Raw genomic sequence first — 18952 nt, 5'->3', positions numbered from 1 at the left:
CATTTATGTCTTAAATATGTGGAAAAAAAGCTAAATGTGGAGTAAATGAACTCTATGTTAAAGGTGTTTGTGTAATGACATTTTACATTCGGTACCCCATCATCTCAGATGAGCAGCTCACAGTGGTTTGGGTTTGATTGCTCATACCTGAATAATCAAAACACTCCCCCTAATTATCAAATGGATGGACAGCCTTTAATGTGGAGCCTATCCCAGCAGCCTTTGGGTGAGAGGCGGGTTTCACCCTGGACAGGTCACCAGTCCATCACAGGGCCAACACATAGAGACAGACAACCATTCACACTCACAGTCACACCTACGGTCAATTTAGAGTATCAATCAGCCTCGTCCCCTCTTGATGTCTTTGGACTGTGGGAGGAAGCTGGAGTATCAGAGAGAACCCACACAGGAACAGGGAGAACATGCAGACTCACACAGAAAGATCCTGTGCTGGAGCCAGGACTCGAACCTGGAACTTTCCTGCTGTGAGGCGACAGTGCTGACCACTGCACCACTGTGCTATGAAATAAGAGACTAAATAATGTATATTGTAATTTTTTTCTTTATTTGTTTCCCCGTACATTGTGCACTATTATTTCACGGTTTGACTCTCAGATTTAAAAAATTTCATCTTCCACTAAAACCTGTCCAGAGATCTCATAGTCCAGGGCCCTCCAGTTGAAGACATTGCCAGGGCTGAAGTTGCTGTTGTCCACATAGCGTCTGATCTCGGCCGCCGACAGGATATAGTCCCACGTGTGAAACCGACCTATCATCCCAAGGAAAGACTGGTTTGCATCAAAACCCCCACCGTGGGAGTCCTGTTCTTGCCCCAGTATGGCGATGGGGCTTCCACTGATGGGCTGCCCTGAGTGGATGAATCTCTTGATTGTCGGCTTGCCATTCACCCACAACTGAGCCAAGCCATCTGAGGAGCTCCAGGTAGCACACATGGTGTGCCAGATATTAGGAGGAAATGTCAGAGACAGGAAGTCTGTCCCCGCATCTCGGGCGTGCATTCTGATGACATTATTTGACCCGGTCTTAAACAGCACAAAGGCGTTACTGTGTGAGGGAGTAGCCAAAGAGAAGAGCCCATAGTTCCTGCTGATGTCTGTGATGAAACTGAACACATGGACAAGCGGTGAGAATAAGACTGGAGCAGAAACATGACCTCAACATGTGTTACCTTCTGTTACCTGAGACAGACAGTCAGAGCGTTGAATGAAGTTTTAGGAGTCAGTAGTTTGACATAATCTGTGCTACCTTCCCTGGGGAAGATGAACACTTTCCCTGTGAGATCTGTGCAGGGATAAAAATCCACCATGACGAAACTGAAACATGAAATAGTCCATGCTGCATTTTACTGCTGAGTACAATTTGACTAACACACCTTGGTCTTATTTTGTACATAAAATGTTGTCATACCTTTTGGTGCTGCCCTACATGTGGCGGACAACAGCATCAGAAGCAAGAGTTTCTCCATCTGGGATTAAAAGATTACAGTCAATCTCTTTTTGTTCAGTTTAGTTTATTTGACAGGGGCCATGTACAAGACAGTTCCAGTACCAGAATTAGCTTTAAAGCTAATTTACATCTGTGGTCCCAGGCCAGGGAGCTATAAAACAAACACAATAGAAACATGGACAATGCATGCCCTACTGTTACCACTACAAGGTACACGCTAGAAGCAGCAACATCATACTAAAACTAAAACCATATACAAATCACATCATCACATAAAAAGCAATACACATACAATGACACACATACTATATGGCAATGCTTACTGTAACACAGCACATTGATTGGTGGTCGCATCTTCGATGAGCCTTTAGCCATGTCTTTAATGATCATTTAAACTGGTTAAAGCTTGTACTGCTGCTGATGTGGACTGGAATGGCATTCCATTTTTTAACCGCACTGACAGAAAAAAGCTGATTGACCAAAAGAGGTCTTCCTGTAATCCGCAAAACAATCGCCTCTCACAGAGGACCTTGAGACTCTTAGTTTATCTCTGCTGAGTGATATACACTGCTTAAGTGGTGGTGGTGGTGCAAGATCATGAATAAGTTTATGCATTAAACACATAGCAGCAAAACAGATAAAACTATCAAAGGGCAGTAAGTTGTATTTTGAAATGATGGTACAGTGACGGTAATTTCTTGGCTTTTTGTCCAGAACCTTAAGAGCCATTTTGTAAAGAGTGGCTAATGGTTGTATAGTGGTCACACCAGCCTGTGACCAACAATGTGACGGATGTGAAAAAATCATTGAATGTAAGAACAGTTTAGCAGCAGGAAGTGGCAACTGGTGTCTAATAGCTCTAACACATTTGTAGCTATATATCTTTATTCTTAATCATCTCAAATATGAATTCCTTTACTCCAAAATTTGCAAATTTGACAAGTTTAAAAACTAATTTACAAACAAAAGTAAACACCATCACTTGTATTTTGTATTAGATTATGATTGGAACTTGCCGAGGACCACAAAAAATGTGAAAATAGCCTAGTTTAGAGGTGCGGAAAGTGCTACAGATGGTCTTACCTTGAGCTCTGGCTGCGTGGGCTGGTGTGCATGGGTGACCTGGCTTTTGAGATGTGAACGTCAGACAGTTTCGTAACAGAGAATGTTGAACTCTGAAAGCAAGTTTACCAATCAACATATCACATTTTACTTTCGAATCAGTGGCCTTTCTCCAGATAATACAACATTAAGTTACATAAGGGTTTCTCTCCAAGTTAAAAGGACTTTGTACATCCTGATGTATTCTGGGTGATGGTCTACATTCACCACTCAGCCAGATTAAAGACTGCAGACCTTCCAAACACCATAACCCTGAGCTGCAACTGTCAAACAGGGTTATAAAGACTGATGAGGTCCATGCTATGTTGGGAGCCAGGAGTTAGTTTTGCACCTGTCTAAGTCCTAATGGTTAAGAACAAATTTGCATGAAAATCTGAGCCACAGACTTTGTTCTGACTGAAGTCATGCATTTTTAAATGTTAACGTACACAGGAGAAAAAAAAAAGAAAAAAAAAGCCCAGGTCACACTGTCCTCAGTGGAGTTTGACCTGATATGGGGTGTTTTCAGTACGAGCACAGGAACTGGTTGAAAGGTCCTGCAGTCAGCAATTCTATACAAGCACTGATTTTGTTCCAAAGTTAAAATTTTTGCAATGGGGGGGGGTCCATCTCTGAAACATGAGGGGACCTATAATATATAGTAGTCATCCTGGTCTAAACTTGAGACAAGCAAATTTACAAGCTTGTAGAAGAGCAACAGGATTTTGTGATAAAACCTATTCCTAGACTCACTGTCATGCCTACCAAACCAAGAGGGAAACAAACTTCAGTAGAGGCAGTTTATTAGGTAATGCAGAGTCAATACATTTCAGTGTAGTTAAACTGCTTTACAGGTTTCTCTGCAGTGCTCACAGTATGATGGTGCCAAGACTTCATTTTCCACTGAAACTTCTCCAAAGAGCTGGTAGTCTAGTGCCCTCCAGTTGAAGACGTTGCCAGGGGTGAAGTTGGTGTTAGCCACGTAGCGGCCGATCTCAGCCGCTGACAGGACATAGTCCCATGTGTGAAACCGAGTAATCATCCCAAGGAAAGACTGGTTTGAGTTGAAACCCCCACCATAGGAGTCCTGTTCTTGGCCCAGAATGATGCTGGGCTTTCCACTCACGGGCTGACCTGCCACGATGAAGCGCTTGATTGTTGGTGCGCCATTCACCCACAACTGAGCCAGTCCATTGGATGAGCTCCAGGTTGAACACAGGGTGTGCCAGGTATTCGGAGTAAACGTTATGGACAGGAAGGTTGAGCCCGCTTCTCTGGCGTGCACTGTGAGACCATCTGAGTTGGTCTTATACAGCACAAAGTCGTTACTGCGTGAGGGAGTGGCACAGGAGAAGAGCGCGTAGTTCCTGCTGAGGTCTGTGCGGAAACTGAACAGATAGACAAGCAGTGAGAATAAAAGACTGGAGCAGAAACATGAGTATCATGTGTTACCTGAGACAGATAGTCAGAGCACTGAATGAAGTTTCAGGAATCAGTAGTTTGACATGATCTGTGTTGCCACTTCTTGGGAAGATGAGTACTTTCCCTGAGAGATCTGGGCAGGGATAAGAATCCATCGTGATTATTCCAACACCGCTAGTATACCATGCGGTAGGGAACTATTCATACACCACCCCTTGTTCTTGTTTCACACATAAAAGCTCCTCATACCTCTTGGTACTGCCAGAGATGTAGCAGACAACAGCATCAGCAGCAAGAGTTTCTCCATCTAGGTTTACAAGTTTACAGTTAAATTCAACCAAAAAAAATTTACATCGGTGAGGGCGCACTACTCACATTGGTGTAAGATGAGCTCCTCCTCAGGTAAATGTAAGAAGAGAGCCAACTCTTTTATATGAGAGAAGGCAATTAGTAGAAATCCTCATCACCTGCTGCACATCAGGAAAACAGGGACATTACATATCACCCCCACAAGAGGGCGACTGGATGCAGACAGAAAACCATGGAAGCCAAAGCAATTGTAAATGTATTTCATACGTTTTGCAATAAGTGTTAAAACCTAGCGTTCCATATGCTCCACATGTCATCAGCCACTTTCAATCCCAATGTGATAACATAACGCACACTATCCTTTGGAATGAAGCACGGTAAGGAACTCAGAGCAACGGTCTGGAGGGGCATAAGAGATCCAGCGACGTTTGGTACTCATAAAGCAAATATAGTTGGATTAGGCAAGCAGGCATTTCTCCATCTGCACGATTCGGCATAAAATGTGTCCCAACAATTTGATTCCATAACTGCATCATGTAATCTCATGGAACAAATAATTACTCACATATGTTTGAGAAACACATATTTCGTACCTCATCAGAAGGTTGGCCTATGGGTATATAGGTTATGCACTGAATTTGATTTCAAAACAAATAAAAAAAAGTAGGATAATGGATAGTGACTTTATGTACACATGACAAAAATGTAAAACCAACAACAGAGGAAAACAAAAAAAAAAAGATTATTTGCTGCGTCTCGTATGTCGCATCTCTCGCTGGAAGACTCGGCGTCGAAAAAAACACCATTACCCATAATCCACCACGGTAACGTAGTAAACGGCAGATTTCAAGATGGTGCTTGAAAGTACTATGGTCTGGTAAGGCGATCAAAATATGTTTAAAGTTCACATTTGAAACGACTTTTGTGTATAATGAAATCAATCCTCGTTAAAGTGATACATGTCGTCCTTCGTAATGGTTTGTTGAGGTTTAAAGCAGTTATTTTCTATGGAAAAACATTCTCGAGCTATTCCCTGAGTCACTCTACGTTACATCCTAATGTTAGCCATCAAGCTAGCCGTACCTAGCTAGCCTAAACCTCCAGTTAGCTACGGTTACTTGTTACTGTTTTATCAGTTATATTAATCATCGGGGCTTGTCAGTTTATAACTTCATCTCTGAGGCTGCTTTTGCTTCACATGTGATAAAACTGTTGTTGTTTGACGCGTTTAGTTGAGCGTCAGCTAACGAGCTAACTTGTATTCTAAAGCTTCTGTGGTCTCTATGGTGGTCATAATTCTAACCCGTTATGTCTGATGCCGGAGCAAACAACTGTTTCCTTTTTGGATTCATTTTTATTTTCGTCAATCTCCAGTATTGTCGTTCACATTTTGAGACAGACAGATCGTGGGATATTTCCTTGGGTAGTATTATTGTGTTTCTTAGTGTCGGACCTAAATATGTTTGTATATATTGATTCATACAGAGGTTACTTTACAGTTTAGTGTCATTATATTAAAAGTAAAATAATCTTTGTGTTTCCAATTCCCTATATGACTTCCATTTTTCTTAACATAGCAATATAAAATTCGTTTTTATGATTGGAAAAAAATAGAATGGATTATCTGTATCATTCAGATAATCATTTCTGAATGTTGGTTTTATATATTGTTGTTCAACTCAATTTTCTAATACTTTCTCATCTCAGATTCAATGATGCTAAACCAAAAATAATGGTATTGGGTGAGTATGCACCAGTATTTTGCCATTTTTAATAATTCTGTAATCATTTCCTCTAGTGTGGACAACAGTGAGTACATGCGCAATGGAGACTTTCTGCCCACCAGGCTGCAGGCTCAACAGGATGCAGTTAATATTGTTTGTCACTCCAAGACTCGCAGCAACCCTGAAAACAATGTGGGCCTCATCACCATGGCAAAGTAAGTGGCAGTGCATTTGTATTTGTGTGCTAGGTTTCAAATATGACAATATAATCATGTAAGTGTTCCATCCATGTGCAGCAACTGTGAGGTGCTGACAACACTGACTCCAGACACTGGAAGGATACTGTCCAAGTTGCATGCTGTGCAGCCTCGTGGAAACATCAGCTTCTGCACCGGCATCAGGGTGGCACATGTGAGTGTGCTATGTTGATATACAATGTTCTCCTTCTCCTCCAATAATACCGAAGGCTTAAATCTCCTAGTTGCATTTTATTGTCGTCGTCCTCCGCTTATCCGGTTGATCCGGATCGCAGGGGCAGCAGCCTAAGCAAGGAAACCCAGACCACCCTCTCCCCAGCCACTTCCACCAGCTCTTACAGGGGAATTCTAGGCATTCCCAGGCCAGCCGAGAGCCTCCAGCGTGTCTTTGGTCGGCCCCCAGGCCTCCTCCCGGTTGGGCATGGCTGGAACACCTCCCGGGGGAGGCATCCTCACCAGATGCCTGAACCACCTCAACTGGCTCCTCTTGACATGGAGGAGCAGCGGCTCTACTCTGAGTCCCTCCCGAATGACTGAGCTTCTCACCCTATCTCTAAGGGAGAGCCCAGCCACCCTGCGGAGGAAACTCATTTCGGCCGCTTGTGTTCAGCATCTTGTTCCTTTGGTCATTACACAAAGCTCATGACCATAGGTGAGGATTGGAACGTAGATTGACCGGTAAATCGAGAGCCTCGGCTTTTGGCTAAGCTCCCTCTTCACCACAACAGACTGGTTTAGCACCTGCATCACTGCGGATGCCGCCCCAATCTGCCTGTCATTTCCGCCATTTTATTGTTCATGTTGTAATGGTGCCTTGAATGGAAAAATGCCAATGTACTGAAACCTCTAATTAAAGAGCTGAAACAGGTTAATTAAAAACACTCAGTTCTGGCTTTCTGCAGCCAGGGATGAGTGTCCATGTTAGCTAACTACACTTAAACATTTATTTCGAAGACTATTTGCTGACTTAATATGTGCTTTCTCTGTCCCTCTGTCCTTCACTTGTTTTTCCAAACACATCAAGTATGATAGATAATAAGTTTTATCTCACCCTTTTATGGTTTACGATGTTTCTCTCCTTTTCAGTTGGCACTGAAGCACAGACAAGGCAAAAACCACAAGATGCGCATAATTGCATTTGTTGGCAGTCCAGTGGAGGACAATGAAAAAGAAGTGAGCTATGTTCCATCTAAGAGTAATGTGAATCTGATCCAGATTTAAAAACTGTAACTATAGGTGGGTGTGCATTTGCCTGAATTAATCATTTTTTTTAATTCTTGAAATGTTCAGAATTTACTGAGGTCTCCTATCCAGCTTACTTAGTTACTACTTTGAGAACCAGGTCCTTGTTTGTCTGCGGGGAAAATAGATTCAGCAGATGTCACCTGCTCAGTATGTCTGTCAGGCTCTTAAATGTTTGTCTTGACTTTGTCTTTCTTCATAGCTGGTCAAAATGGCAAAACGCCTGAAGAAGGAAAAAGTCAATGTGGATGTCATTAACTTTGGAGAGGAGGTACTTTCCCATTAGTCGGACACACACACACACACACACAGACCCGTTTAAGTTGCTATTGCTTGCAGACTAATGTTTCCGCTCCACATGCTCGCCCTCCCTCTTCCTCCCAGGAGATGAACACAGAGAAGCTGACAGCCTTCATCAACACACTGAACGGCAAAGAGGGAGCAGGCTCCCATCTGGTCACTGTTCCTCCAGGTCCCAGTCTGGCTGATGCCTTGCTGTCTTCACCCATCCTTGCTGGAGAGGGAGGTGCAGTATTGGGCCTGGGCGCCAGTGACTTTGAGTTTGGAGTGGATCCCAGTGCAGACCCTGAGCTGGCCTTGGTAAGAGAGCAGGGTCTGGAGCTGCATGTAGACACATCCAGTTTTTAAAACATGTACACTTGCCTCAAAATTTATTGTGGTATATGGTATTACTGGCTGGTTTAGCTGTCGACAAGCTTACATCTACGGCACCCAAATGTTAATTATGATCCTTGTATTATAAATGGGTGGCAAGCCAAGATACATGTGATTCAAACGTAGAAAACCAATTTAAAGATGCAGTTACATCAGCTGCCACAATCTATGATTTTACAGACAGCCAACAAACAGATAGGAAACTGCGCTGATAGCCTCAGAAGAATGCACAGATGGATGATTCTGTCGCAAACAAATATACACGGGCATGGATTTTTAGTCCACAGTGGCCATAAACGCATATTGAACGCTGTGTCATTGGATCAGATTAGCTCGTTAGGAGTTTCTGTGTCTGGTCCACCGCAGTGACTTCCTGAACATGAACAGATGCAACAAAAGTGCAGCAGATTGTTTGTATGATTTTAATGCAGTGGGCGAGGGACAACCTGCTACATAGAATAGGTGCAGATGTAATATTTGAATACAGGTAGTGACAAGTTCCACAGGGAACCAAGAAGCAAGTCATCAGAAGCCCCGGTGCCATTCTTGAATATATGGTATGACATCCCCTTGTCCCATGTATACATTCTGTATTTGGTCACAAAATCTTTTTTCTTTTTCTTTTTTTTGGATCACCCACTTGATGTTTTTTCCCCCCTTTTTGATGCTGCTGTTGAGTCGCGATACTCCTTAGATTTCAGAGTATTGCTATGTTGGAGCCTTTACCCAGGCAGTACACTATACATCAAGTTACTTTGAAGGACAGCTTTGGAGACCACTTTTAATTAATTCCAAAAATATTTACATCCTCCTCACCTCTCCAGGCTCTGCGTGTGTCTATGGAAGAGCAGAGACAACGACAGGAGGATGAAGCTCGCAGAGCCGCTGTTGCGTCAGCAGCTGAAGCTGGCATCTCTTCCCCTGTTGTAGACGGTCAGATAAAATATCCAGCAGCTACATTTACCCTTCATAGATGACAGCCCCCTTCCCCCAGGGTGAGAGGTGTTCACTTGGATGTGTTTGACTTGTTCTGTTGCAGAGTCAGAGGATGCCCTGTTGAAAATGTCTGTTCCCCATACGGACTCAGCCACACCTGCTTTACCAGACTTCAGCCGCATGACGGAGGATGAACAAATCGCCTACGCCCTGCAGATGTCCATGCAGGGATCAGGAGCAGGTTAAAAAAACTCAAAACCACTATTTTTGAATTTGCTAAAGGGATATTTTGCATGCATCTCAGTTGCAGTGTATTTGTCTTTTAACAGTTCACTGTAAGTGTTTCTGAACTCCCTTATTACTCTTTTGTTCTTATCTCCTGCATTCAAGTCAAAGGAAGTGGAAGCAGCTCCTGTGGCTCCATCTGTGTTTTTCTCACACAATGTTAACATTCTTAAACCTCAAAGACACAAATTGACATTGAAATATAAATTACATATTTGATTGCAGGACTATCTTGAACCCATAAAAGAGCGCTATGCAACCTGTAATGCAGTTTCAAGTCAACAAGCTCCTCTATGGTTCTTGAGTCAAACACCACCTCTGTTCCATCTCCCCTGTAGAGTTTGGTGCTGAGGACATGGACACTGGAGCTGACATGGACTCCAGTGAGGCAAAGGTAAACACAAACTTAAATCAGGCTCTTGTGTCATCCGTTTAAAATGCATCGCTAACTGTGTTGCTATCTGTCAAGGACGAGGAAGACTACGATGTTATGCAGGACCCAGAGTTCCTTCAGAGTGTCCTGGAGAACCTTCCTGGAGTCGACCCCAACAACGAGGCCATCCGTAACGCCATGGGCCATATGGCTTCCCAGGCAGGCTCGAAACCAGACACCAAGAAGGATGAAGAGAAAAAGAAATGAACATCCAAAGAGAGGAACTCATTATATGATAAATAAAAACACCTGAGAATCGCACTGCATGTGTTATTCACAGTAACTTTACTTCTCTCCTCAATACACCATTTCATTTTTGTTACCTTTCATTTTATCCTCTTCTTTATGTAGCTGTGCAAACTGTTCATTTTTCTGTTAAGTTTCAACTTAAGGTTAAAGTCGTTTTCTAATTTCTAAAGTGAATTCTGTTTTCATCGCTGTGCCAAACAGATGTGCTTACTATTCAGTCTTTTGTAATATAACTACTCAGTAACACTGGCAGATTATAATCCTTAATAAATGTACACAATCCAATGTGCTACATCATCAGATACTTGTAATGTATTCACATTTGAAGCTGTGGGAAAAGTTTAGTATTTTTCGGTCAGTTCTCGCCGTGCAAGACAAATGCCTTCAACAAAAAATAAACGATTTGGTGGGGGGGAAAAAACATTTGTTTTTTACATGTTAAAGTGGAAAGATTTTTGTAAATGTTTGTTAGTGAAGACAACAGTACTTTAAGATGCCGCGGTGAAAATAGTTGAGAGATGAGAGATAAAGAGATCATCTTTTCGCTCTAACAGCTCGTGTTTTAAGAGTTTTATATACAGCATCAATATAAACATGTAAACTGGCAGAAGCACCACAAAATCTAAAGTTACGAAGCTGAACAGTTCATACCTTAGAAGTTATATCTTTAAAAACATGATTTACATACCTATTAAAGTACTTACTGAGGTCTCTTTTTTTTGCCCGTAAAAAACAATAACAGCTTGATAATTAATGTGAGGTCTGAAGACGAAACTGAAATCCAGAAATAGTCACGAAAAGGATGTCAGTCACCAGAGAAAAGCCAAAATTATAACATTTTATTATGAATTCTTATCACCATTGGGATTTTGCCAATCATCATTATGATTCTTTTTTTTTTAAATCAAATTTAAAAAAAAAACAAATTAATTTTTTTGTTTTGTTTTACTGTCAGGAATTGGAATTGTTGCTAATCCAAATGTAAAGGAGCATGTAGGAATTATGGACATTAATTGAATCAAATGGAAAGAGCAAGTACCTAAACATTGCAAAGATACTGGAGTAAATTTAATTGTCGTTAATTATTTGTAACTTCCATTGACGTGGAAAAAAATCTACTTTGCTACTGCATGGAACTATATTGAGAATTTTATAATTAAGTTTTGATGCAAGTAAGTGTAATGGTCTGCGTCAGCCAACGGTTACGATATTAATGTGATATTAACAGTAAAGCGTCAACGTCGGGAATGGCTCGAGCGCTGTCGCGTGATTTTGTGACGAAGAACTTATGCGTCGGAGAGGAAAGTCAGGAATCTACTTCGCTCACTAGCAGGTAACGTTAACCTAAATTGGGATACAAGCTTGAGCGAGTGTTAGCCTGAGTGACAGAAAACGTAACATGCATTAAACACAAAATATGTATTTCGCAGTAGCTGCGTGTTGCGCTGATAAAACCGTGTTTGACTTTTTGTGGAAAGTTGGTTGGTTGACGTTAGCAAGGCCAGCTAGCCGCTATACGCTAAAGTTGAGCTGTTGACTGAAGCAGCCACTTGTTGAAGCATGACGTTTGACATGCTAAACAGGAACTGTTATATTTTATTATACGTAGCATTATACATACATCTTTTACGAGTAATTCTAAAGTTAGCAACAACACATGTCATTATGCTTTGAGCGGACTCAAACCTAGCAGGACCCAGAAGTAGCGCATAAATATAGCGAAGCTTATCTGTGGTTCTTCTAACGCAACATGAATGATTCTGCCTTTGTAGGTTTTGAGCCTTTTGCTGGCCATGGGGGAAATGAAGACCCCAGACTTTGATGATTTGCTGGCAGCATTTGACATTCCTGACATTGATGCCATTCAGTCCAGTCCAGAGGAGCAACGCGAGGAGGGGCCTGGTAAAGCAAACGAAAGAGGGTCCCCTTCTTCCTTTCCTAGTTCCCCTCATTCTCACAGTGAGCCTCCTGTGGTCAGTGTTATCGTGAAGAACATGGTGCGACCTGAGTCAGGTGATGAGGGTGGGGGGTCTGTCAGGGCTGACGTTAAAGAAGACAACCCTGCGATCAGTGGTTTAGACCCACAGGCTCAAGTTAAGTTGGGTGATATCACCTCACAGTATGGAACTAATCCCACTGATGGTGCTGCCCCAGAGCCCCAGATCACCAATGGCTTTGAGGGCTTTGCTGTCAGTGATCAGCAAGAGTCCAATACAGAGACATGGCCCCATTCACCATTACGGTCAATGCTGAATGATGATGGTGGAGGATGTGATAGAGGAGCTGAAGTTGGATCTGTCCAGCCCAAGACTGATGTCATGAACACTGAGAATCCCCATCTACATCCAGAGTCTTCAGCCAGTCCCAAATTCCCTGCTCCTTCCTCCCCACAGAAGGAGGATACACATATCTTTGGTAATTCACCATCGTCCCCATTACCACACAATGGGGGAGTTAAAGCTGGAAATCATTGTGTAATGCACTTGGATGAAGATGATTCAGAGCCAGACTTAGGAAGCCCCCTTGTCATCCAAGAGAGCCCAGAATTTGTCATGCCCTCTCCTCCAAAATTTAAACACAGAAGAAAACTTCAGATTGGCTCTCTCAAAACCACATCAGATCCTCCTCCCATGTCCTCCTCACTTGCATCTGTAAAACTGAACTTCCAACTTGAGCAAGAAGGGAAAACTATTACCCCCAGTTCTCCATCCATAGCTCCCCACCCTCAGGATCCCCAGGACTGGCTCCCAACTGTTACCATGGCCACTGCACCAGTGCAAGAGGAGAAGTATCCAGAGCATGTGATTGATGAGAGGGACTCACCTGAGAGTCCACCACCCAGTGAGACGGGTCTCGTGTTCAGTAAGAGAAGCGGCAGCCCCGAGTTGGCCCAGACAGCAGATCCTGTTGTGAACCACAAGGAGGAACTCATGGACAGCGAGCCTTTCCAGGAAGACAGGTCAGGTGACACTGAGGAGCAGAGTGAGAAGACGGCTGACAGTGGGTCAAATGTGAATGGCGGTGCTGACCAGGCGGAGGACACTGCCTCCTCTAGTACTGCAAAGACATCTGAATTGTGCCCCCTCAAAGTTAAAATTAAAATGCCCACAGGAAGCTTGAAAAGGACTGTGACGGGTGTTGTGCCCAAAAGAAGAGCCGCTTCTCGGGTGGATGCATCAAAACCTGCACCAGAGAGTCATAACACAAGATCCAAGAGAGAGGGACTGCAGCAGTCGCCTTCAAAAACAATTACCCCCCAGGATGAAAGTACCAATGTAGTCAAAGAAAAAAGCATGGTGCTCATCAAGCCTAAGGTTTCCCCCACAGCTGTCAGCATCACCAAAACCACAGCTCTGCCCTCTGTCTCACCTGCAAAGGTCAGCCCAGGGAGTATCAGCCTGCGCAGCCTGGGTCAGAAAACTCTAAACAGTGGGGTGACGCTGGCCGCACCTTCCACTCTACTTCCTGCTCAGAGTAGCAACCGACCAGCCTCCATTGTCAACAGCACCGGTGCAATCATCTCCAAAAGTCAGACCAGCCTGGTGGATTCCTTCAATAAAATTCTCAACAACAAGAACCTGCTGCCCAGTTATAAACCAGATCTGAGCACCCCTCCTCCAGCTGAGTGGGGTCTTCCTCTACCTGCACAGGTCAGCTGACTTTATAATCAAATATGATCTGCTGGGTCTAGTTGTCTTGCTTGGACTAGTAAATAAAAAAAGATTAGAGTCAGGGATATTTGACTTTATTAATCTATTTACTGGTGTGATATTTTATCATGAACAGAAAGGCACAGGTCAAATTTTTCACAGTGTGAACCAGTGGACGTCTTTTAATGAATATTCTTGCACACTGTACAACGTTTAGCCTTCTGTGAGGTCTCACAGATTACCTGATGGCTACGTGGCACTTCTTACTCCGGATATCTGCTGTGTACTTCTTCTTTTTCAAGCTACTAGGAATCATCCACGCTTGCTAAGAGTTGCACAATAGCTATCAGGCTTAGCTTCCCGTCTACGGCTAAATTGAAGGCTATAAAAGTCAAGTGTGCTAGAAAAAAGTTACGTGGAAGAGTTTTCATGAATGAGGGCCAGTGTTCCCAGCAGACAGGCCCATCATAGTCTCACAATGTTGCATTTCAGTTTCAGAGCTGAGAGGGGGAATATTTGTTGTTTTGCAGGGTTACCGATGTTTGGAATGCGGCGATGCCTTTGCGCTGGAGCGGAGTTTGGCTCAGCACTACGATCGGCGCTCCTTAAGAATTGAGGTGACGTGTAATCACTGTGCTAAGCGTCTGGCTTTCTTCAACAAGTGCAGCCTGCTCTTACATGCCAGAGAGCACAAGGAGAGAGGTCTGATCATGCAGTGTTCACACTTGGTCATGAAACCTGTCCCCGTGGACCAGATGATTGTCCAGCATCAAGCAAGTGGTTAGTGAGACGTGTTGTCAGCATTTATTTTTTTGGTTTCCTCTTCGTTAACACTGCTCCTCAGGCATGCTTTTATCATCTCTCCAGCTCCGTCTGCATCTACCCCTAACGCCATACCTCAGCCACAACAAGTCATCCCCAAGAAGAGAGCGGACGCCGCACAGCACATCAGTAATAAATGTCCCGAGTGTCAGGCTCAGTTCAGTAGTAAAGAAGAGCTGACACAGCATTTCCAAGAAATCAAACCAGCACACACCACTGTGAGTCTTGTGTGTGAGGAGCAAAGTAAGACATCACATTTGGTTTCAAATGAAAGTTTAGTCCAAGTTCTGATTAGATTTGTCGCCTTTGCTTGTTCTCCAGTCATGCACAGACTGCTCTCCCCCGATGCTGCTGCCCAACAGCTGCAGCACTGCAGCTCATCAACGCATCCACCAAGGCAGTGCACCGCACATCTGCCCTGAATGCGGCTGCACAGCCAAGCAGACACTCTTTCAAACACACCTGGAAGAGACGTGTTTACACTTTGCGCGGCGCATTGGGTACAGGTGGGATGCTCCGATGAAACTGCTCAACCCTCCATATCTCAACTCGGCCTTCTCTCTTTTATCACTTCATGATTGGTGTTCCCTCTGCAGATGTTCCAGCTGCTTGGTGGTATTTGGAGGACTGAACTCAGTGAAGTCTCACATCCAACAGGCTCACTGTGATATGTTCCACAAATGCCCCTCCTGTCCCATGGCCTTCAAATCTGCCCCAAGCATAGAGAGCCACATCACTGCTCAACATCCAACACTCACTGAAGCTCAGGCCATGTACTACACACACACACACACACACACAGCTTGGAATCTCTGCTCTGTCACATTAAATTGGTCTCATTCAACAAATTTCTATTTCTTTCAGGTTGATCTATAAATGTGTTATGTGTGACACAGTTTTTACCCACAAGCCCCTGCTCTACATCCACTTTGAGACACATTTAGCCAATCAAAAGGTGCAAGTGTTTAAGTGTCCCGAATGCACCAAGCTGTTCTCTCAGAGGAATTCCCTAATGGAGCATTACAAGGTATACTATTCTTCTAAACTGTCCATTTTATTCATGTAAGTGTAATGACAAAGCAGGACTCAGCCTTTTTAACTCCTTCCTACTCCAGACTCACAAGACTCAAACTCCCACATTCAAACAAGAGCTGCCGTCCTCCCCAGCTGCTTCGTCACGGCCTTCAATGAAGTTCGAGAGTTCAGATGGGGAAGAATGGATGGATCAAGATAAAGAAGAAAGAGTGAAAGTGAAAGCAGAGAGGATGAAGACCCCGTCAGGGTGGAAGTGTGCGCCTTGTCACGCGCGGTACACAGACCGGGAGGAGTTCATTGTCCATATGGCTAAACAACATGGCAAGGTCAGGAAGTTCTGCCTTTTTTCAAGATGTGTCATTTCACAGCTACCTATAATTAGATCAGTCCTTGTGTGTGTGTGTGTGTGTGTGTGTGTGTGTGTGTGTGTGTGTGTGTGTGTGTGTGTGTTTGTGTGTGTTTGAAGATCCTGAAGAAGTTTCCTTGTAACAAATGTGAGAGTTCCTTCACCACCACCTCCAGTATGAGACGCCACATCAGAGACAAACACAAAGTCATGAATCGTGGCTTCCGCTGCCAGTGAGTACCCCACCACACGTTGTCTAACTGCCGGGACGCAACCATCACCTAGAAGGCATTTTGTTGATGATGTTGTTGTCACCGTCACCTTTTGAAACTCTAAGAAAAAGCACACAGCAAAGCCAGCATGTATTGATTAAAATATAAGCTGTCTGGTTAAAGTGCTCACTGTTGCTAAGTGATCAGACCCGGATGTTTTGGTGAGTGTTAGTATAGAGGAAGAGTATTGATAAATTTCAATCAATATAGATCAGCAGGTACCAACCTGGAAGTGAGGTGTACCTCTAATGCCTGAATAACTGCAGACAAATGACTCAAGTCAGATCAAAATAATGCTGAAATAACATCAAAATAATAAAATAAATAACGTTGTGATGGTGATTGATCAAACTACCTTTGGAATTCATTTTTTTTGTATGGCGTTTGGCTTAATCAGCTGGCTGACTCAGCCTGGATGCAAATGTGACCTGCATGTGATAGCATTTGTCTCCTTGAAAATTGATTACCCTTTGTGTGTGTGTGTGTGTGTGTGTGTGTGTGTGTGTGTGTGTGTGTGTGTGTTTGTTTAGGTTCTGCACTGAGGGTAAGAAGACATTCAGCAGCAGGGCCCTGCTGGAGAGACACATTCAGCTGAGACACCGCGCGGACACTGTAAGTCAGGATAAACTCTTGGTAACTTTGTCACTAAAATGTCTAACAGAAAGGAAGAAGATGAACATCTGTCTGTAATTGATTTAAACAGATGTTTTCTTGACTCTGGTCTCAGGGAGGCAGAGATGAGGCAGACAGTTCCTCAGAACAGGATGGTAGTTTTGGGGCTCGCCGTAGACGGAGAGGAGCTTTGAAAGTGGAGAAGGATGAGGAGTCCATCGTTGGGGCGAGCCCGGTCAAGAAGTTGCGTTGCTCCTCTGCGCCTGCCCCATTTTCTCCTCCTGAGTCGGGGTTCCGTTGCGCCCCCTGTGGTTTCACCACTGACGACCAGGCTGTGTTCCTGGAGCACATCAACCAGCACCAGCGTGCAGGGCCTGAGGCTGCCAGTCATCAGTGTCTGCAGTGTGGCGCCTGCTTCACCTCCACCACAGCTCTGTCTCGCCATCACTTCATCACCCACAAATTGAGAGATGCATTCACTGACCACCAGCAAGCCCTGAGCACACGCATGGCTTCCTCTCCTGTCAAGAAGAATGATGAGAGGACTTCTTTGGGCGGGTCTGCTCCTGCGTCACCCTCTGCTCAGGGGAGGGATGACGAGGACACATTGAGCTGTAAGGTGTGCGGCAAACACTTCGAAAAGGCAACAGATCTGAACACGCACTTCAGAACTCACGGCATGGCTTTCATCAGTGCAAGAAACACAGGAAAGACTAGCTAAGACACCAGATGTAGGGGGGGGGGGTGAGTGCCAGTAAAATATCGCAAAGTGCCTTATTTATTGACGACTTTGCATTAAAGCGTGTCCCAACAAATCGATGCACTAGATTAACCAAATAATAGGAGAACGGAGTCTCTTTGTGTAAAGATAGTAATACAATCAAAGTGTGGAGGCCAGCCTCAACCACGTGACCCTCAGGATCTACTGCTGCATTTCTATGTTCCGTAGTGATGCTGGTGTGATTATGGGGACCATATTCCCACATTGATACGGAGAACTGTGAATGTTACAACTCAACTCTACTGTGATTATCATGTTATTTCAACAAATGACAAAGATTGCATTTGACCCGGTCGTTTTTTTAGAGAATCCGAGCTGTAGATTCTTACCAGTGGTCTCACTTGCTAATAATTGCGTGCTTGATTATCTTTTTGCCATCCATTATACAAAACATAACATTTTGGATTTCTAACTTGAAAGGCAGCCATTGACAACTGTGCATTTGAGTTTGGAAATGACAGTGACTTCATAGAACTCTGGGTTCTGTCCCCCTTCTGTCTTTGAGATGATTTGAGAGCAGGGCTGCTTTGCACATACAGTTGTGAGGAGCAGGAAAACATGAACCCGCAGGTTTATTTGTACTCTACTGAACATGGAACATGAAATAATAACGTGTGCTGTGGAAAATTGGAAGCGGTTAGTTTATATGTACAGTTTTTTTTTTTTTTAGTAATTGAGGTGAAATTTCCCAAACTAGTGAATGTACTGTATTTATATAAAATAAACAGATTCCTTCTCTTCAAATGATGGAAGTAAAATTATATATATATTTTTTTTGGTATTTGGATAAGATCTGTCTAAAACCTGTTTTATTACTGTAACAAAAGCTCAGTGTGTGTAATTATCTATTTTTTTTCTTATGAGAACATGTTTGATCATGTATTTGATGGGTTTTTCTTGTGTCTTTTGCATTACTGAAAGATAAAAATGTATATTTTGTATAACAGACTTCAACTCAACAGATCAGGTTCCGGAGATGGAAAGATGTCATCTCAGCATCCACCTCGACACAGAAGCACAGTAACTAGACTGAGTCACTGCAGAACTGTTTCTCACAAACCGCGACGTCTGCAAGTGTTGAAGCTACTCTCTAAATATTTCACTCTCTTGTGGTTGCTAAGGAGAATATGATTGCCTTGTACTGACGACTTCACTGTGTTGTAGGCATCCGTAACCTGTGTGCGTTTGTGATCACTTTCTCGGGAGATTGCTCCATGCTGTAACTCATTGTTCCGTTTAACTTTCTGTTTTTGCATTTTAAAGATCACTTCTAACCAAATGTGGGGGGAAAAAAATAAATAAAAATTTAAATATACACAGACACTTGGTTCTGC

The 18952-nt window shown here is 43.4% G+C and overlaps 4 protein-coding genes across 5 annotated transcripts; 2 read left to right on the top strand and 2 right to left on the bottom strand.

Annotated features, from left to right (window-relative positions):
* Window positions 1-558: 558 nt before the first annotated feature.
* LOC147253334 (serum amyloid P-component-like) lies at window positions 559-3216 on the bottom strand. The gene is made up of 4 exons (XM_086218466.1): window positions 2551-3216; window positions 1429-1486; window positions 1200-1302; window positions 559-1125 (listed from the first exon to the last, which is right to left on the bottom strand). Exons 2-4 carry the CDS (start codon window positions 1484-1486, stop codon window positions 618-620), a joined length of 669 nt encoding a protein of 222 aa, XP_086074592.1. The 5' UTR covers window positions 2551-3216; the 3' UTR covers window positions 559-617.
* Window positions 3217-3354: 138 nt separating this feature from the next.
* On the bottom strand, window positions 3355-4453 carry LOC147253333 (serum amyloid P-component-like). Its single transcript, XM_086218465.1, has 4 exons — window positions 4366-4453; window positions 4240-4297; window positions 4021-4123; window positions 3355-3956 (listed from the first exon to the last, which is right to left on the bottom strand). The coding sequence occupies exons 2-4, from the start codon at window positions 4295-4297 to the stop codon at window positions 3407-3409; spliced, it is 711 nt and encodes a 236-aa protein (XP_086074591.1). The 5' UTR covers window positions 4366-4453; the 3' UTR covers window positions 3355-3406.
* Window positions 4454-5039: 586 nt separating this feature from the next.
* Window positions 5040-10109, top strand: LOC147253332 (26S proteasome non-ATPase regulatory subunit 4-like). Of its 2 annotated transcripts, none has more exons than XM_086218463.1 (10): window positions 5040-5176; window positions 6098-6238; window positions 6320-6434; window positions 7367-7453; window positions 7725-7793; window positions 7907-8122; window positions 9022-9130; window positions 9237-9374; window positions 9757-9812; window positions 9888-10109. In XM_086218463.1, the coding sequence occupies exons 1-10, from the start codon at window positions 5151-5153 to the stop codon at window positions 10056-10058; spliced, it is 1128 nt and encodes a 375-aa protein (XP_086074589.1). In that variant the 5' UTR covers window positions 5040-5150; the 3' UTR covers window positions 10059-10109. The 2 variants fall into 2 exon arrangements, with proteins under 2 accessions (XP_086074589.1, XP_086074590.1); XM_086218464.1 differs by lacking the exon at window positions 5040-5176 and adding an exon at window positions 5570-5722.
* Window positions 10110-11346: 1237 nt separating this feature from the next.
* znf687a (zinc finger protein 687a) lies at window positions 11347-18935 on the top strand. Its single transcript, XM_086218461.1, has 11 exons — window positions 11347-11433; window positions 11873-13750; window positions 14281-14530; window positions 14618-14790; window positions 14894-15078; window positions 15169-15345; window positions 15437-15599; window positions 15688-15933; window positions 16074-16186; window positions 16756-16837; window positions 16953-18935. The coding sequence occupies exons 2-11, from the start codon at window positions 11894-11896 to the stop codon at window positions 17556-17558; spliced, it is 3852 nt and encodes a 1283-aa protein (XP_086074587.1). The 5' UTR covers window positions 11347-11433; window positions 11873-11893; the 3' UTR covers window positions 17559-18935.
* The last annotated feature ends 17 nt before the right edge of the window (window positions 18936-18952 follow it).

The sequence above is a fragment of the Aulostomus chinensis genome, chromosome 11, assembly GCF_037954235.1.
Source record: "Aulostomus chinensis isolate RoL2024-O1b breed Wild chromosome 11, RoL_Achi_v1.0, whole genome shotgun sequence".
Classification (NCBI taxonomy): domain Eukaryota; kingdom Metazoa; phylum Chordata; class Actinopteri; order Syngnathiformes; family Aulostomidae; genus Aulostomus; species Aulostomus chinensis.
This window is presented reverse-complemented; position numbering and strand designations above follow the sequence as displayed.